Source organism: Megascapheus bottae, chromosome 21 (genome assembly GCF_031878675.1).
Source record: "Megascapheus bottae isolate mThoBot1 chromosome 21, mThoBot2.hap1, whole genome shotgun sequence".
Lineage (NCBI taxonomy): Eukaryota > Metazoa > Chordata > Mammalia > Rodentia > Geomyidae > Megascapheus > Megascapheus bottae.
Genome location: NC_143529.1, coordinates 3,120,350 through 3,140,605, shown reverse-complemented (window position 1 = coordinate 3,140,605; position 20,256 = coordinate 3,120,350). Strand labels below are relative to the sequence as shown.

At 36.5% G+C, this 20,256-nt stretch overlaps 1 protein-coding gene and 1 pseudogene across 4 annotated transcripts in view; one reads left to right on the top strand and one right to left on the bottom strand.

Annotated features, from left to right (window-relative positions):
* Positions 1 to 8,335: 8,335 nt before the first annotated feature.
* LOC150048557 (ubiquitin carboxyl-terminal hydrolase isozyme L3 pseudogene) lies at positions 8,336 to 8,905 on the top strand (annotated as a pseudogene).
* A 6,437-nt stretch (positions 8,906 to 15,342) lies between these two features.
* The window catches only part of Nab1 (NGFI-A binding protein 1), a 43,904-nt gene continuing 38,990 nt past the window's right edge, over positions 15,343 to 20,256 (bottom strand). For all 4 annotated transcript variants that reach the window (XM_090354493.1, XM_090354492.1, XM_090354490.1 and 1 more), the window contains exon 8: positions 15,343 to 17,893. In XM_090354493.1, the coding sequence (XP_090210619.1) occupies positions 17,805 to 17,893 (89 nt within the window). In that variant the 3' untranslated portion in view covers positions 15,343 to 17,804. The remainder of the gene's footprint in view (positions 17,894 to 20,256) is intronic.

The window sequence follows — 20,256 nt, the reverse complement described above, 5'->3', positions numbered from 1 at the left end:
AGAGAAAGCCCCAAACCTGTCTAAGGAGAGATTTCAACAGGCCCTCGCTAGTCTTTCCTTCCCTCAGCCCATTCATCCTATACAATGTTCTGTTTCGTGTAGCACTTTCTAGATAGGGACCCTAAATCCTTTTTTTAAAAATCACCTAATCCTTAAAAATAAAAACAAGCAACCTCAGGGATGTGAATGCATGGGGGTGAAAATGTCAGAGAAAGACATTTCTTATTTTGGAATAGAGTTTGACTTTTGTGTGCAAACGCTCTCAATCTGTAGTCATTGTAGGGGACAAGATTCCCCTTTAGAGTGTCTTTACTGCTGGGCCTAGGAGTTAAATTAACATGAGACAGATCAACAAGGAAAAAAAGCTTACAAATTTATCTAGTATAAGTTTTTCATGAAATAAAGAAAGGGAGTTCCATTGGGTGCTGGTTGTTCATGCCTATAATCCTAGGTACAGAGGAGGCTGAGATGTGAGGATTATAGCTGGTTCAACACCAGCCAGGACAGGAGATTCTATGAGACACTGATCTCTAATTAACCAGTAAAATGTCAGAAGTGAAGCTGTGGCTTCGATTGATAAGAGTGCCAACAAAAAGAAAGCCAAATGATTCTGTATAGCCAGACAGGGCTGAGGGCCAAACCACAGTACCAGCACACACACACACACACACACACACACACACACACACACACACACACACACACACACACACACACACACACACACACAGACAAAAAGAAAAAGGAAAAAAAAATGAAGACCTGAAGAAGTGGTTAGAGGAAGTTGCTTAAGAGGCAGAATTGGACAAATTATGTGAAATGGTCCTAAAACGTGAATTTTTGTAAGGTCTGCATAAAATTGTCTAAGTTTTGACTCCTTAATCTGTGATCAGAAGTTGCTTTCCCTTTTAGTATGGAAAGAGTGTCTTTCACATGAGAATTTCATCTCTGGCATTTGAGAAACAGAAAATAGGTCAGAATGATCTTCTTGCACCTGCTGTTTTTCAAGTGTTTAATTCAAAATAGTCAAATGCCACAGTGGAATATTTTAAATGCTTTCCCTATCTACAGATATGGTAAGGTAAGGAAGATCAAGGAGTCTTAAGCAATCTTAAAGTTAATCTTGCCACTATGTTTGAAGTTTAAGAGATTGGGGCACAAGAAATGGTGTGTCCAAGGTTACACAATGGCTAATAAAAGATCAAATTCCATACATCCAAAATCTAAAACCTGTAATCAGTTGATCCTCCTGTAAATTTATAACGTGGTGAAGAATCCCATATGAACTTTCTTTGGAGTATTTTTCATGGTTGAAAGTATTCTCCTTCAAGTAGGTGAATTTCCATTTGCTGTCCACACTTGGTTTAGCTGGACTGCACACCTAACTCAGGCTAAGCCACTCAGTGTCTCTTCCTTGGCATGTGATATGGGACCTGAGATAGGAGTCATGGATGTAGTAAGAGCTCTCAGGCTCCCCACTGTCCAGTGGGTTCTAAGTTCAGGACAGCTCAGCCTTTCCTCACTTCCACTACTCCTGCTGAACTGAAAGAGGGATTGTCTGCAAGGGGCACGGTGGGCTATGGATTCTGAGTCTAGGAAGCCCCCTTTTGCTAGGTGGGTCAAGTGACACGCTGGTTACTGTCCATGGAAGGGCTTCTCTGGGTGACAAAGCAACAATCCCCAGCTAATTATGGCTCCTTGGCACATAGGACCAGGGGAAGTGGGGGCTCATTCCAGCAGGGATCTGGACTCTGCAGACAGGGTTGGACTCCCCACTCCCACTCTCACCTCATGCTTGGCAGAGGCCTAGCCCTGCTGAGTAAGTCATTCCATTTTTCTCTTCCCAACTCTACCTCTTTGTTTTACTCACTTTCCTCATCCTGGCAAATTCAATTGTCCAAGGTGCTCCTCTTCTTCCCTCCCTGCTCCCTGAGGGAAGGGGGTAGTTTCAGTCTGGGCCTTCTTCCAATATCTATCTGTGGTGGTGTTATCCCATAAATTATATGTCTCTTTCCTTCCAAGTCTTTTCCTTTCAATCCTCACAATCTTTTTCTCCATCTCTATGTCTTTGTCTGTCCTCTCTCAGACTTAACTCATTCAAATTAAAGGCTTTGATGTTCAGAACTATTGTTTCCAGTGAAGGCTTAGGAAACAGCTTCTTTCGTAAGATAAAAATTAAAACGTGAAAAACAAGACTTAAAAAGCATCACTAATCCTTTACCATCATATACTGTCTGGAGCCATGCATACCTTTAAGTTGATATATATGGGCCCCAGGGTGAACAGGAAAAATGTACAGTAGAACTGTAGACAATCACACACACACACACACACACACACACACCTCAAGAAATCACACAAGTGTGTAAGCTCATTACTATAGGGAGTCATATTCCACATTAGGAATTAAGACTCAGGTTAAAGATACTCTGCAGAGATAATGAGAAGAACTAGTAGTAAGGTCCAGAGAAGCCAGGGGGTACCTAACGCTTTGGGGGTCTCATTTCACTAGAGCTGCCCTTGTGTCCTCTTGTTCTCAAACATCTCTGTATTCTTAAAATAAAATTGTCATCTTTCTTAGGATAGCTCAAGGAAGCTTGTATTTTTAGCACCCAAAACAGTGCTAATTAATACAGTTTATAGTTTCAGGGCTAAGCTACATTTTCCCAGCTGTGTTAAAAAGGAAACACTGTGGAGGCTCACTCATATTAATAGTTAAATGGTACAATAGCTTTTGTTATGAGAGTATGTATTATTCATTGCCATCCTGTAGTTTTTACGTCCCTGATGAAAACTCCAGAATATGGTAGTAGCATAAAGGCTTTGGAACTGGAAACTATCTGAAAAGGAATAGACCTAGGGTATAGGCTACCTTACCCTTCCTATAAAAAAATGGTAGTTAACCAGGATGCGGTGGCTCCCGCCTGTAATCCTAGCTACTTGGGAGGCTGAGATCTGAGGACCTCGGTTCAAAGCCAGCCCAGGCACTAAAGTCTATGACACGCTTATCTCCAATGAACCACCAGAAAGTCAGAAGTGGAGCTTCAGCCTTGAGCTGAAGAGTTAGTTAGTTCAGGAACAATGCTTAGGACCAGAGTTCAAGTCCCAGGACTGACAAAAAAACAAAAGAAAAAAAACCCCAAACTGGCTCTGTGTACCTCCTCCTCCAAGTCAAGGGTTCCTTTCCTGGTTTTTTTTTTGGGGGGGGGAGGGTGAAAATCCTAAAGCAGGCATTGCTGGTCTGAGAGACACAAAGCAAATGTGCAGAGAGTAAAGGGAATTAGGGACCATGTTTCCTCCTAGAAAGAGCAATTCCTGCTTATTATTCCCTTAATTCCTTGGTTTCTTTAAATCCATAATTAATAAACAGATAAATAAATAAATTGGGTGAATCACACATGAATGCAATAGCAGATCCAAGGACTAGAACCCAGATGCTTGCACTTATTGATATTCTTTAACTGCAATAGTGCCTCTTGTGTGTTTGAAAAAAAGTTCCTTTAAAGTGAGCATGTTTCCAATAAGCATGTTCTTTAATGAAAAGAGAAAGGTAGTTAAACTTATTTTTCTCAGTAAGTGTCAGCAATTATTTCAATATTAAAAGATTGTTGTAAGGAGTGATATTGACCAAAATGCATTGTAATCATAAAGTGCTTTGGTAAATGACAACTTCTTTATACAACTATTTAAAGATAATAAAAGTAAAAAGTTATGCGTTGAATTTGTAGATAGCCCTTGGCAAGATTGTCATTTTCACGATATTGATTCTTCCAATCCAGGAGCATGGGAGGTTTTTCCATTTCCTCAGTTCTGCTTTAATTTCCTTTTTCAGGTTTTAAAGTTTTCATCAAAAAGGTCCTTTACATTCTTATTTAAGCTAATTCCTAGGTACTTTATTTTCTTTGAGGCTATTGCAAAAGGAGTTCCTTTCCTGATTGTTGCCTCCTTCCTCTCACTGTTGGCATACAGGAAGGCAGTTGTTTTTGAGAGTTAATTTTATACCCTGCTACCCTTCCAAAGTTTTGAATCAGCTCAAGGAGCTTGGGAGTAGAGTCTATAGGGTTCTTTAAACACAGGATCATGTCATCTGCAAAGAGGGAAAATTTTACTTCTTCTTTCCCTATTTGGATCCCCTTTATGCTTGCTTCTTGCCTTATTGCACTGGTTAGGAATTGTAATACTATGTTAAAGAGGAGTGGAGAGAGTGGGCATCCTTGTCTCATTCCTGATTTTAGAGGGAATGGCTTTAGATTTTCACCATTAAGTGTAATACTAGCAGTAGGTTTCTCATACACAGCCTTTATTATATTGAGGAATGTACCATGGATTCCTAGTTTCTCCAGAGCTTTTAACATAAAGGGGTGTTGGATCTTGTCAAATGCCTTTTCCGCATCTATTGAGACAATCATGTGATTTTTGTCCCTGCTCCTGTTGATGTGTTGAATTATATTAATTGATTTGCGTATGTTGAACCAGCTTTGCCTCCCTGTGATGAAACATGTTTGATCATAGTGTATAATTTTTTGATGAGTTGTTGTAGACAGTTGGCCAGTATTTTGTTGAGAAGTTTTGCATTGATGTTCATCAAAGAAATAGGTCTATAGTTCTCTTTCTTTGATGAATCTCTGTCTGGTTTGAGGATGAGGGTTATACTGGCTTCATAGAATGAGTTTGGTAAAGAACCTTCATTTTCAATTTCGTTGAAGAGCTTGAGGAATATTGGTGCGAGCTCTGCTTTGAAGACTTTATAGAATTCAGCTGTGAATCCATCGGACCCTGGGCTTTTCTTAGGTGGAAGATCTCTTATTGCTATTTCTATTTCAGTGCTTGAAATAGGCCTGTTTAGTTGGGATAGTTCTTCTTGGTTCAGTGTGGGTATATTAATATTGGCTAGGAATTCGTCCATTTCTTCTAGATTCTCAAATTTGTCGGTGTAAAGGATTGAGAAGTATTCCCTCATGATACTCTGGATCTTGGTAATTTCTGTCATGATATTACCATTTTCGTCTGTGATTTTGTTTATTTCGGTATGCTCTCTTCTTTTTTTTTTGGTAAGATTTGCTAAGGGTTGTCAATTTTGTTAATTCTTTCAAAGAACCAACTCCTTGTTTTGTTGATTCTTTCTATAGTTTTTTGGATTCCAATTCATTTAATTCTGCTTTGATTTTAATAATTTGCTTCCTTCTAGTGGGATTAGGGTTGGTTTGTTGCTCTTTTTCCAGGAGCTTAAGGTGAGACATTAAATTGTTGGTTTGCGATTTTTCCAATTTGTTATTGTAGGCACTCAGAGCTTTCACATGTCTTGGTCCCCATTTCCCTCCCCCCCACCCCTACCCCTCATCTTGTTTTCCCCCATTCCCTATCCAATTTCAAATAACCAAATACAAATATATCCAATATATCAGGTAACAAAGTGAGATACTGTAAAAATATGAGATAACCAAGGGACAGCAAAAGAGATGAGAGATAACATAGTACCTTAAGAACAACAATCATTCATTATATGACTTATGTTTCTATATCCTAGAGATCCTTTCATTTAACATCCTACTATATGGCCTTTTGTATCAAGGTTTTGCTCTATTGCAAATCTCTGCTAGGAGAGACCCAGGTTTCTACTGATTATGATAAATGAGGGAAACCATTATCAATGTATGGGAATTAATGCACCATCTATCTGGCAAATATCATGTAATCCTTCTATTAATTACAATAAAAATATATGAAAAAAATAAATAAAAGTAAAAATTTGAAAAAGATTAATCATGGAGGTTTGAAAGCATACATGTCATCAGGGGAAAAAAAAGGACTTACACATTCTACAAGGCCCTGACAATCTTAGAACACCTTAATGTCTTTATATTTCAAGGCCCCATCACAATCACAATGGAGGACATTTCTTATGATTCACATCTCACAAATGAGAAACCTGAAGGTCAAAAAGACTTCAATAACTTGTGTCAGCATCTCATGATCTGAAAATCAAACCAATTATAAAATGCTTTTTGATCCTTAGTACTTTGATCTGTAGCACAATGCTTTTTGAACTACCCAGTTACACTTGTGTGGACAAGGGAAACCAGTACAGAGAGGTAAAAGGACTAGGTGGTGGCACCAGCACTCACCAATGAACCAGCACTCAAACTCACCATTTCTGATTTTCTCTAACTGTGGATGTAATTTTTTTAAAGTGGACTAGTCCTCATTTTTGTTAATTAATAAAAATCTCAATACTGACAGGAAGAGTGGCAGGAGAGTATGAGCACTGCACTAAGGGGAGGGGACCTTGGATTTCCCTAGGCTCTGTCACTTGTTTGCTGTGAGACCTTTAACAAATCTCTTAACAACTATGCCTGGGTTCATACAGAGAAGTGGACAGATGATCTCCGTTTTCTATGGTATTTCACTCTTCCATCTGACTGGATGTGTCATAGAGCATGTGCTAATGTTTACCTTATTAGAATTTTTGTGCTGTTCCTGTTGTCAACCATAATGGATCTGATGTAAAAGAATTTGGATAAAAGGATGAATCCATGTAAAGTTAACACCAGTGATCTGATTTTATTCATAAATCTTTAAAACCATTATATTTTACCTAAGAATAGTGGATTATTGATTACTACAATGATAAGATGTTATAGCTCTCTACTAATGATCTTTATTTTTTATGATCTTTGTGTTTGACCAGGTTTTTTCCTTTTCTGAAGATGTGCATTCGCCTTTAGGCAGGTTGTATGTAGTCACTCTCTCTGGTAACAGAAGCTATGAGTAGATGCAGCAGGAATTATTTTAGGGAACTAAGAATCAAACTTTGTCATTTTCAAATTGGGTGTAATGGTAATACCAGCTCTCAAGTTCAAGGCCAACCTGGACTATATATTGAAACATTGTCTCCAAAAATTTATTTTGAAATATCAGGAAGAATATATTTAAACTGAACTATGCTTGGAGTATAGAAACAAATCCATTTTAAAGACTTCAGGTGATTTCAAATCTTTTAGCTGGGCTCCAGTGGCTCAGCCTGTAATCTTAGCTACTCAGGGAGCTGAGATCTGAGGATCAGGTTCAAAGTCAGTCTGGGTACTGAAGTCCAATTAACCACTAGAAAACTGGAAGTGGTGTTGTGGCAGGCCCAGAGCTCAAGCCCCATGACCAAAAAAAAAAAAAAAAAGATTTCAAGTCTTTAAAAATATATTCATTTACCACTTTCTAAGATCCCTGCATGCCTTGATTTTTACTAGCTATTTTTTGAAGCCTTAAGAGTTGAAGACACAGTAGTAGAATAAATGTTTCAAAAAAAAAGAAAAATAAGACTATGTTCATGAAGATGGCCTGGGTTTCTATTCAAAAATCATTAGCATTTCGTAGTACAAATATCATTTTACTAAAATATATAGAAATCAAAGCCTGCTTCCTCTTCCTCCTTTTCTTTTCCCTTCTTCCCTTCTCCTCCTCTTCCTTCTTCTTCCTGTCTCCCTTTCTCTGTCTGTCTCTTTCTCTCAAATCTATTCTGCCTTAAGTTACAACAAAAGGTTGACTGACCAATTTCCATATGGATTCTTCTTTGACCTTTTGAGGCAGGCTGGAATTCCAGGGTTCTAGGTGCACCAGATTCTGCTGTCATGGTAAGTTAAGTTTGGATGTTGTCAACTAGCTCTAAAACCTGTGAATGAAGAAGAGAGGTGCTATTTGTGGGGAATAGGTAAATTACATTTGACTAAATGATGTCTTTTATCAAGATGATTGCTGATGTTCATATTTCAATAACTTTTATCAGTATGTTGAGTTTTACTGATTAGTGCAATTAAACAATGGCACTATTCCCTCCAAGTAGTTTGGTAGCATGTTCTGAAAATTACTGAAGACCTCTTTAACAATTAACTCCAGCCTATCTTCATCCCCTTTTCCTCTTGCCTAATCTGACGTTACTTCCGTTTTCTGCCTTGGATCTCTGGAATGTCCCTCTGTCTTCCACTAGTCTTTCTCCAGATACCTTCTTATCATCTTTGATGTCTCCTGTCTACTTGCTCAGTGTGTGGCTATTTCCCAAGGGTTTTTATCCTCCAACACCTTCTATTTTGTTTTCATTTATTCACCTGGCTTCAATTGTTAAACGTTCTGCCAATAAGTGTAAAGAATCATGTAGTGCGTTTGAGTCTCAGTCTGACAAAAGGATTAAATTTAAAAAATAAAAGAAGGTAGCTCCAGACAGCGGGGCTGTCAGAAGTGGTGAGGGGCAGGGTAGAGCGGCCATGGAGGGTTAGTGCTGGCGACCAACCCCAAGGTCACCAACCCGTTTCTCAAACAGTTAGGTCTACATCCTAGCCAGCAATCTGTTAATGTTTTCGGGATGGATCCTGAACTTCTTAGCATGGTACCAAGACCAATGTGTGCAGTTACTTCTCTACCCTATTACAGAAAAGTATGAAGTATTCAGAACAGAGGAGGAAGAAAAAATTAAATCTCAGGGACAGGATGTTACCTCATCAGTGTACTTCATGAAGCAAATGATCAGCAATGCCTGTGAAACAATTGGATTAATCCATGCTATTGTGAACAACAAAGACAAGATGAACTTTGAATCTGGATCAACGTTGAAAAAATTCCTAGAGGAGCCAGATACCTAGAGAGCTATGATGCCATTCGAGTTACTCATGAGACCAGTGCCTATGAAGGTCAGAATGAGGCACCAAGCCTAGATGAGAAAGTAGATCTTCATTTTATTGCGTTAGTTCATGTAGATGGGCATCTCTATGAATTAGATGGGAGGAAACCATTTCCAATTAACCATGGGAAAACTAGTGATGTAACGTTATTAGAGGATGCCACAGAAGTTTGCAAGAAGTTTATGAAGTGTGACCCTGATGAACTTAGGTTTAATGCAAATGCTCTTTATGCAGCATAGCTGGACAATAATGGAAACACCAAATACTGTTTTATTTGCAACATTTGGTTTTACTGAAGAAATACTTGAGTTGAAAATTTTATAATAAACCATTATTTCTCCATCTTAAAAATCTCAAAACTCCTCAATGTAAGAAATAGGGAAAGAATAGCATTTACACTTGATTTGGGATTTATTTCCAGTCACTGGCATCTAAGTTGGTTCTTCCTTAACTACTGCACAATGATCTCATAGGAACCTGCATATTGATCCACATTCAAAGGACCTGGAATTAACCCGCTTAGCTATGCAATCTGTAATTGCTTCCTTATTTTAGACAGAAACTTAAAAAGAAGCAAAGTTATCACGTGGACACTAGTTCATGTCAAGGAGTTCTCAGATCTCTTGGTAGTTTTTTTTCTTCCACAGAGTTAGGTCAAATATAAGGATAAAATTACCATTGGAAGCTTTAAGTGAAGGTGCTATTTCTAGTACTTTTCACTCACTGAAGAAAGGAGAGCAAGAGTTCACAATTTTAATTAATTTTTCTCCTTTAAAATTAGCAATAACTTTGGGTAAAATTTGGAAATGCAATGAAGTTAAAATGAAACAGGGTTTGAAACTTAGCTAATTTCTTTCCTTCTGTAATCCTTCCACCTAGTACCCTACACAACACAGCTCATATTTCAGGGTTCTCTAAGGTTACTTGTGGATTAGCCACTTATCTGTAACTTTGCTGTTGAAATTTCTCTATAAAAATGACTCCAAAATTTAAAATATCAACTAAGTTTAGTTGATTCATTACTTGTTTTTTGTTGCAAGAGAGCTCTCCTAACAGATGCTACCAATCCCCAAATAATTTATTCTAAACAAAATAGTGAACAACTAATTCTTTCCTTCCTATTCACTTTCCCTGCTAAACTTCACTTCTCTCTTAGATGGTGGTATTATTGTTCTCTCCTAGTCCTAGGTTCATAACCAAGGTCAACTTTCATCCAGTTAGCAAGTTCTCTTTGCATGAAATAGATAGTATACAGTCACTTCATCATTAACAATCATGGCCTCTCTCTGTTAAGCAGATGTGTCTCAACAGCAGGGACTGTCTTAGGATCTTATAGCACTACTTCCTAATGCACTGCCAATATTTTTGGGCAGATGGCTTAACAAATGTTTGATGAGTTACCGAATTACATGTCCATTCTAATTACCTCAGATGTACAATGTGAATCCAGTTTGAACACTCAGTGGCTGGACACCTATAACAGCATGCCTGTCACTCTCTCTTCACATAGCCCAACCCTCTCCATCAGGGCTACATCAAACCTAGGATGGTTCTTGGAATCATCATATATTAAGGATTATTTTGGGATTATATTCCAAATACTTTTGGACGATTTTTGTCTCCTTGTGAAACATTTTTCATTGATTACCAAACTAAACAAAAACTTGGTCAATTGTTTCAAAGCATCTTCTTTTCTAGATGTTTCAACTTTTTTATCTGAATTTTTTGTTAGGAAACTTCTGCTGGAAATCTGAACACCACTAGCAATTAGCCAGCTGATCAATACTCATTCTTATCAGTATGATCATCTAGACATAAGCCCTAGTTATTTTTACATGTGTATTTAAAGCTTTTTTTCATTTCTATAAAGGGCTCCTTGTGTACCATGTCCACATAAAATGCAGACCTAAGGGATCCTTGACATCTTAGGATGACTATGTTCAGGTCATACCTATTTGCATTCTAACTATTCCTAATCTCTTTATGTGCTCACTTCTCATCTGCAAAATGGGAGTGATATGCCTACTTCCTGAAGTAGCAAAGAGGGTAAAGGGTAAGTGCAAATGCTGGCTCTATGCTAGGAATGGCACTATTTTAATTACTTCTACAATAACAAGTAATTCCTATCTTGCTAATAAGGAATCACAGAAAAGAAGTCATTTCTCCCATAGGTCAACAAACATGTGTAAGTTTAGTCTTGGGAATGGTTTTCTCTTTGTATAAACTAATGTAGCCTCCCATTTATTTTACCTTCAATGTTAATTTTAACTGGAAATTGTCTTGTAACACCACAAGAACCAAAGTACTTAGCTATATCTGAGACATAGATCATCAAATCCATCTCATTATACAAGCTACTTTGTTAGCTTCTCATTAGTCAGAAAGAGTCGCATTTGAGTTAGCTGATATTCAATAGGGAAAATCATATACTCGGTACACAGATATGTTTCTGATGAGAGAAAACATTGGTGACATTCAGAAGGAAAAATAAGCTAGTGTCTCTTTTAAAAAATTTTTTCCCTTGTAGAAATCTAAGGTACACACATATATGTATATATATGTTACTTAGTTAAATATCATATTGAATTTTAGGACTGTTTTTACTGAAAGAAATTTTTAGTGTGACTTACCACTTAGGCCTCTTTTAACTGACAGAAAATATCCTTATGTTGTCAGGGAGCTGAGGATGGGAGTTATGTATTATGGGAAACATGTAAGTAAAATGTTGAAGACTCTGGAGACCCTGTAAGAACACACTAGCAGAGGCCTGGAGTTTGGCCTAGTGGTAGAGTGCTTGCCTAGCATGCACGAAGACCTGGGTTCCATTCCTTGGTATCACATACATAGCAAAAAGCCAGAAATGGTGCTGTGGCTCAAGTGGTAAAACTCTAGCTTTGAGAAAGCCCAAGGACAGTGCTCAGGCCCTGAGTTCAAGCCCTGGGACTGGCAAGAGAGAGAGGAGAGAGGGGGGGGGAGACTGGAGAGAGAGAGAGAGAGAGAGAGAGGAGATAGGAGAAAGAGAGAGGAGATAGGAGAAAGAGAGAGGAGAGAGGAGGAAGAGAGGAGAGAGAGAGGGAGGGGGAGAGAGGGACAGGGACAGGGACAGGGAGAGAGAGGGAGGGAGGGAGGGAGGGAGGGAAGGAGGGAGGGAGGGAGGGAGAGAGAGAGAGAGAGAGAGAGAGAGAGAGAGAGAGAGAGAGAGAGAGAGAGAGAGAGAGAGAGAGAGAGAGAGAGAGAACACACTAGCAAAAAACCCACTTTGTCTTCTGGGAAGGAAGAATAGCAGGGTATAGTGCTAGACCACAGATGTTTGGTTTAACATTTCACAGCTGAAGGTTGCAGGTAGTGTCAGAAAATTATCATATGCCTTTGCTAAGCCAGTTACTGGTAAGATTCCACCTACATATGCACTAAATATCTTCCTACATACTCAAGCCTAAGTGACCTGCCAATATTTAGTGACAGAAGACTGGCATGGCTTGCTTAGGACTGTGTGGGTGTTGATCTGAATATGGCACTTCTAAACATTAATTTATGAGGTGCAAACTTTTAATGCAAGGATGACTCATAAGGTTCCAGAATGTGTAAATATGAAACACAATCTAATTTATATCACCTCTGGGGTGCAGCCACAGCAAAACTAGCCTGGGTTAATAACGAAATCATTTTGACTACAAAGCTCGCATATGCCACTCAATAACTGATGGGGAAAATTCTTGAATTGGTGATTTTTAACATGTGTGTTACTATCATTGTGAATCAGTTATAGTCTTAATTATGCTTCACTGGCAGTATTCAACTACTATTTCTCAAGATGTGAGTCTATTCTTTTAAGATGCAATGATAAACTTAAATAGAAGGCAAATACAGGTTTAAAAGGTTGAAAATTATAGAACTTAAAACAATTCTTAGGTTTTCTCTGTCAATGTAGGTAACAGATTCCTGTGCATAGTTAAAATATCTTACTGAAAGTTTAATAAAGAGAAATAAATGAATTAAAGTGTAAACATTAAAAATTAAAATATCAACTCAACCAAAATTAGAAGGCAATTTCTCATTGAGGAGTCTTAGACTGCAGTAATCATTATGCCATTGTGTTGTACAATTCTTAAAATATGTACAATTCTTGTCAACTAGATATTTTAAAATTTGAATAGAATGGAAAAATGTCAATTTAGCATTTCAAATATTGAAATAAAAACTAAGATTAGTATCTTGTGATTCATTTCTAATGGTCTTTATTTGAAGGTCTGATCCAATTGCTAGAAAAATATAAAAAATGTCCTTTGGCTAAAGAGAAAGTGATAACCAGTAGGCCTTTAATATCATTAATCTAATACTTCGCAAGTAAAATCACTTAGTAGTCAAAATAATCTTGGAAATTTTCAGTCAGACACAGCCCTAAAGTATGAGGAAAATATGAAGGAATAACGAAGTCTGAAAATAGTCTTTCCCTCCCTCCTTTGCCCCTCTCTCACCTGTACTAGGGGCTTAAACTCAGGAACTGGATGTTGTTTAGCTTTGTTGCGAAAAGGGGAAAAAAAGGCTCTACCACTTAAGCCACAGCTCCATTTCTGGCCTTTTGGGTGACTATTTGAGGTTAAGTCTCATGGACTTTCCTGTCCAGGCTGGTTTTGAACCACAATCCTTACATCTGAGACTCCCAAGTAGCAATTATAGTCATGAATAACCAGTACCAGCCTTTATTTATGACTTTTTTTTTTTTTGTGGGTCATGGGGCTTGATCTTGGCCTGGGTGCTGCCCGGAGCTCTTCGCTCAAGGCTACCACTTATCCTTGAGCCAAGCTCCAACTCCCATTTTCTAGACGTTAATGGAGATACGAGTCTCAGGTTCTCAGGTTCTTTTGTGCCTGGCAGGCTTTGAACCCTGATCCTCAGATCTCAGTCTCCTGAGTAGCTAGGATTACAAGTGTGAGCCACCGTACCTGGCTTATTTATGACTTTTAAAACAATGACTGCCAACGTTTTGTTAAACTTACAGATAGAAAAGGATTTATAAACTTGAATTTAAAATTTTACGAAGTTCTTGGATTCTAACTTTAAGTTGAATGTGAACATAAAAAATTTATTTCAGATAAGAATTTTCTGCATAAGAATCAAGGTGATCTTTCTTCATTCTCATATGTCATAAAAACTTTAAAAAATTAACACAATTATAAAGAAAAAATCCTAGACCCAGTGTTGAGCTTCTGATCACTTCTATGTGAGGTAAAATTATCTTAAAGGGTGATTAAGGAAATAGTTAACATCAAAGTTCTGAGATTACTTTGTTTTTCCAATAACAATAAATAGCATGTTGGATCACTCCTTTATTAACTTTTGAGGCCCACATAAGAATCTCATTTATGAGGACACCCACAGAAAATAACAAATGAATGCTCTTGTATTCCTTGAAACACCACCCCTGCACAGCTGGACTAGCCGGGAGTTTTTAGTTAAATATCAACTATTATATTTGGTTATATCCCTCAAGCTGTTACAAACACAAGATGTTTGCTCAATTTTAACTTCAGCAATTTGCTACATGAATTCACTTTCTAAAAAAGATATAGCTTCTGGTTGTATCAGATTAATACTGCTAGTTTTCTTTTGAAAATTCAATGCAGTATTAAGTGAAGTCATGAACACAATTGGGCTTGAAATGGTTGTTTCTAATACAATGGCTGAATGAGCCATATGCTAGGTTATTTAGGGTTTAAGTCTTAAATAGGATCAGCTATACAATTATAAAGGGATACTAGCTAGTAGCCTCCTACAGGCTTCCAAATCAACAAAATTTACAGTTTTCTTTTTTTTTTAAACCCAAGTAATTTCATTAAGGACAGGGAAAAGGCAAAATTGTAGTGCTTCTTTTTTTTAAGGTATGAATTTTTGCCGCTTAACAAAGCAGTTTATATATACAATGTATCTTCATCTGTGAGGTGGCTTTATATTACATCTGACCCCTATAATGTTAATTGTTTTAGTCTGCTTGATCTATTCTGCAGCTCAGTTGCTCAACAGACTTTCTGGTTTTTTCTTTTGCTTCTCACTTAAAAAATTATCTTTCAGTGAATGTACTTTCTTCTACCTGTTCAATGCCTATTACCATGCCCACATAAACAGAATGCACTTCGATGTCAACTATCATTCATTCCAATTTTATAATACTAAAATTTGTATTTAAGTAGTACTAGTTCCTATTCAGTTAGGTCTTGGGTTGATAAAGAACAAAGATAGTGTATGTCTTCTGTGGTGGTCACTCTTATCTGGCACCTGACACACTGAAAGCTCTTCATCCAAGATTAATTTATGAAATACATGAATTCAATGCTCAGTGCAATGCTTTTGCCTGTTCTTCACCATAGATTAGCTCAATTTCATATAAGTAGTCTGTAACAGTAAGGCCAAATCATATTCATTTTTATAAATATGTAATATTATTGATGTTTTTATTAACATTTAACTTGTTAGAAATAAGTTTTATGTCTTATAAACTTCTCATAAATAAGAACAATATAATGTAACCTTGCTGACACATCGGTCAACTGATTTGATCATTTTCCAAACAACAATTTAGTAATGAGGGAGGCTCACAATCACACTCAAGACTACTGTCCCCTGATATTCAAGCTCAGCCAAAATGAGTAGATAGAAGAGGCAGAATAGGCTAATATTACTATGCAGAAAGTGCCACAAACATAAGTGAGGCACAGAAATCTTTATTGCCACAGAAAGCAAGTGCACTCATCCCATCTCACCAACAGCTTTACAAATCACAAGAATGCAGACTTCACACAATAAAATATAACACAGATATGGAGGAAATGGTCCCTTGGACTATATTGGCTGTAATACTGAGGTAATCAATTGACCTTGTTCAGTGAAAATACCTCTAACACAATGAAAAAAATCAACTAGTTATAACATCTAATTCATATATACAATTCAAATAAAAATATATATTATTTGCTTTAATGTATAGCAAGTTTAATACCTTAGTGTTTACAAAATAAAAATTGAATTCTACTGAAAATTCTCTTGTGCTTCCTTCTTGTCACTGAACTTGAAAGATCATAAAAGTATATATACTTACGGAAACTTACTTATGGATTTAAAGATGCAGTTTTCAGATTCATGAAAGATGGGTAAATATTAGTTGGAAGATTACTGCATCTTCAAAAACTGCTGCTTATTAAAATCTACAAAACTTGAACTGTAAGACGCAATTAAAAATAAAGACCACAAAATTTCTCAAAATAGATTAGAATACAGGAAACGTTTCATGAAACTACTGAGATACTAACCAGTGCTATGGCTAATATTAAAAACTGAACAATCTATTTAAATCATACTCATACTAGTTACAGTGAACAATACAACCACAATAATTAACCTCAAGCTAGCAACAATGTTGCAAGGTCCAAAAGAAGCTTCTTCAATGGGCAGAATATTATGGTACAATTAAAATATTTCGGAAGGGCAAAAAGCCTTTTAATAGTATAAAAGTTGTTTACTGGTATTTCTACTATAAAGCTCTTCTACAAATAAAATGAAAAAGTTAATACACATGTGACAGTGATTAGAGAGTACAGTGCAGACATTTCATCTAACATTTGGCTGGCAAAATTTCAAATTTAACAGATTATGACAATATTTATTACACAGTTAAGACCTAAAACAGAGCTTAAAACAGAAAAAAAACACATCCCATGTCAATACACTTTTCTTAACTATATCTGGGTTTAAATCAATCTGTAGGAAAAAACAAAAAAGACTCTTGATCTAATGAAGAATTATCCAATACCATCTTGTTGCACAGTAAGACATATATATAAGTAGATGGTCAATTTTTTAAAATCACTATATTCCAATGTGAAATTCTCTTGTTTGCTACTACACTAACATTTACCTATATCCCTTATGTATGTGTGTGTGTGTGTGTGTATACACACAGTCCATTATTAAATAGGGAAAAATAACATAGTTTTGAGTTAAAATGAATTTTACAAAAATTCTGAAAGATGTATAAAAATGAAATTGTAAAATAAATAATGCACATAGCTATCAACTAAACTTCCATAGGAGTATGCCTGCAAATATGGATGCAGTGATTATTCACACTTGTGATAGCTGGTTGGGTGGGAAGACATTCCTCAATGAGAGTCTCTCTGACTCCTGTACATGGAGAAGAATTTCTGGATATAAAACATACTTAATCTATTATAGCTTTTGTTAAGTCACCATCTTTAATCACATTTAGAATTAACATAGTATGTCTTAACCTATTAACATATCAATGTTTAAGTCAAAGATTTTACATTTTATATATTAGTCCACTTGTTCCAAGTTCTCTGCCCCAGTAATAGCTTCCTATCTCAGCTACATCTTAAGTCGCTATTACGTAATATAATTCATGCCATCTAGATAAGATACTTGTTACGCTACTGCTCACCTTTTTAGCTTTCCCCCAGTATTTATTAATTGTGTACTGATCAAACCAGTGAAAACGACATTATCCAATGACTGCTACATATTTCTTGTTAAACAAAATCTGCTTTATCAAGTATTAAATACACAATATTTTCCTTGGCTTACATTGTGTATTTGGTTTTCATTTTTCTATAGCCATTTCAACCTCATCAGTAGCTACATCATCCAAGCTTTCTTTGATATGACTGCAAAAGGTTCTAAACTCTGATGTATAATATTAATTACACTAAATACACTTAAAAGTAGACAACAAAATTTCAAGTAAAATAACTGCATCCATATCTACTAGACCAAACAGGCCTCAACATCTAGATTTTCTATGAATTACACAAATACATTGTACATTCTTAAATAATAAATGCTTACAGTATTAATTTGCAAGCTGTTCCACATAAATTGACTTACATAGGAATGTGAATGGATCAGTATTTATTACAGATTGCAACAATCGATTTTCTCTTTGTGGTTGCTGTCTTTCTTCCTGGTTTCCACAGACTACTGTATGAGTCCTTATGCTTTGGCTATGAGATCTGTTTGAGCTGAATGAGGCAACATTGGTTATTAAGGCTTATTTCTATGATGGAGCATTATCCTTAAATCTGATGCCAATTCCAGAGAACAGTTGGAGGACTGAATGAATCACAGCTATCTTGAATCCTCAGGTTCTGTTTTGATGACTTTCTTTTCCAATGGAAAAGCAGAGTGAGGATAGTCTTTTAAAATCCCAAGGCTCTCTGTATGAAAATAAAAACAAAAATCAAACTTAAAAGACAAACTCCCAAACGCTATAGCATACAGTATTAATTGCAATTCTGCAATTTCATATCAAGTTTTTTTTATAAAGTTTGGTAACAAGCTTGGATTGTGGATCTAAATTCCAATGAAGTCAATTATGAACTATACTGCTTGTCTGGGCAACTTATACACCTAAGACATGGTGTCTTCATCTATACAATAAGGATAGTATCTGCATAAAATGGCATGAAAAATAAATGATGTATGCTTGATCATCCATCATAAGCATATAAAATAAAAATTGCATATGAAATAAACCATTCAAATACAATTAACAAAGAAGAAATGAGACAGAAAACAACTTTAAACATGGAACCATTTCTAAAAGTTACTCTAGCCATGACATTGGGAAACTAAGGATGAAAGAATGGTCTACTTTCGTAAGAAATTCCAGGGAATACTACAGAAAGCAGTATGGCGGTTCCTCTAAAGACTAAATATAAAACTCCCCTATGACCCAGCAATTCCACTACTTGGCATTTATCCAATCGTCCAGAAACAAGGACATACTAAATCCACTAACACAACAATGTTCATTGCAGCACTATTTACCATAGCAAAAATATGGAACAACCAGATGTCCCTCAGTTGATGAGTGGATCAACAAGATGTGGTATTTATACACAATGGAATATTATGCTGCCTTCAGAACAAACGACATCGCCCCATTTGTAAGGAAATGGAAAGACTTAAAAAAAATCATATTAAGTGAAGAAGCCAGTCTCAAAGGAACATAGGCTCAATGGTTTCCCTCATTTGTCATAATCAGTAGAAACCTTGGGCTCTGCTAGCAGAGATTCACAATAGAACAAAATCTAGATACATAAAGCCATATAGTATGACGCTAAATGTAAGGACCTCCAGGATAAAGAAACAAAAGCCATATAATGAGTGATTGCTGTCCTTAAGTACTATGTTATCTCTCATCTCTTTTACTGTCCCTTGGTTATCTCATATTGTTACAATATTTCACCTTGTTATTTGATCTATTTTATATATGCTTAATTGATTATTTGAAATAGGATAGGGAAGGGGGGAAAACAAGATGAGGGGTGGGGGTGGGAGAAGGGAAATGGGGACCATGACATGAGAAAGGGTATCAATATTTGTAAAGTAATGTACCTTCTATCTGGTGAATATAATGTAACCCTTCTATTAATTACAATAAAAATATATATGAAAAAAAATTCCAGGGAGTAACGGCAATTATGGTATAAAATGGGATTAAAGACTTTTCACAAAGAGGTTTTAGACTGCACACAAAGTAATACAGATAGCTACTAACCTAGATTTCACAGTGAAATAATAGTGTTGAGATCTGGTGCCACATCTCACAGTATGGAATGTTTATTATTTCTACTCAATTTTTTTTTGCCAGTCCTGGGCTTGGGCTCAAGGCCTGAGCACTGTCCTTGGACTTTCTCAAGGCTAGAGCTCTACCACTCTAGCCTCAGCACCACTTCCGGCTTTTTTCCATGTATGTGGTACCGAGGAATCGAACCTGGGTCTTCTCGCATGCTAGGCAATCACCATACCACTAGGCCAAACTCCAGGCCCAGGAAAAAGGCTTTTTATACAAATATTTATATATCCTTTTATTGTAATTAATTGAAGGGTTAACATTATATTCACCAGATAGCAGGTACAATACTTCACAAACATTGATACCCTTTCTCATGTCTTGGTCCCCATTTCCTTTCCCCTACCCTCGCCTCTCATCTTGTTTTCCCCCCTTCCCTATCTGATTTCAAATAATCAAATAAGCATATTTATCAGACAACAAGGTAAAATATTGTAACAATATGAGGTAACTGAGGGACAGCAAAAGAGATGAGAGATAACATAGTACATTAAGGACAACAATCACTCATTATATGGCTTTTGTTTCTATACCCTGGAGGTCTTTTCATTTAGTGTCATACTATATGGTCTTATGTATCTAGGTTTTGCTCTATTGTAAATCTCTGCTAGAAGAGCCCAAGGTTTCTGATTATGACAAATGAGGGAAACCATTGAGCCTATGTTCCTTAGAGTCTGGCTTACTTCAGTTAATATGATTTTTTTTCCTAAGTCTTTCCATTTCCATACAAATGGGGTGATGTCATTCTTTCTGACAGCAGCATAGAATTCTATTGTGTATAAATACCACATCAAAAAAGGCTTAAAAAAACAAACAAGATGTCTTTTTTTGTAGTTCTATAGAACACTCTCGTTCAACTATTTCTGGGATAGATACAAAAGTGTGTCTTCCCACCATGAGAAATTGTATCTCAGAGTGGGAAGTATTGTTGTATTGTAGTAT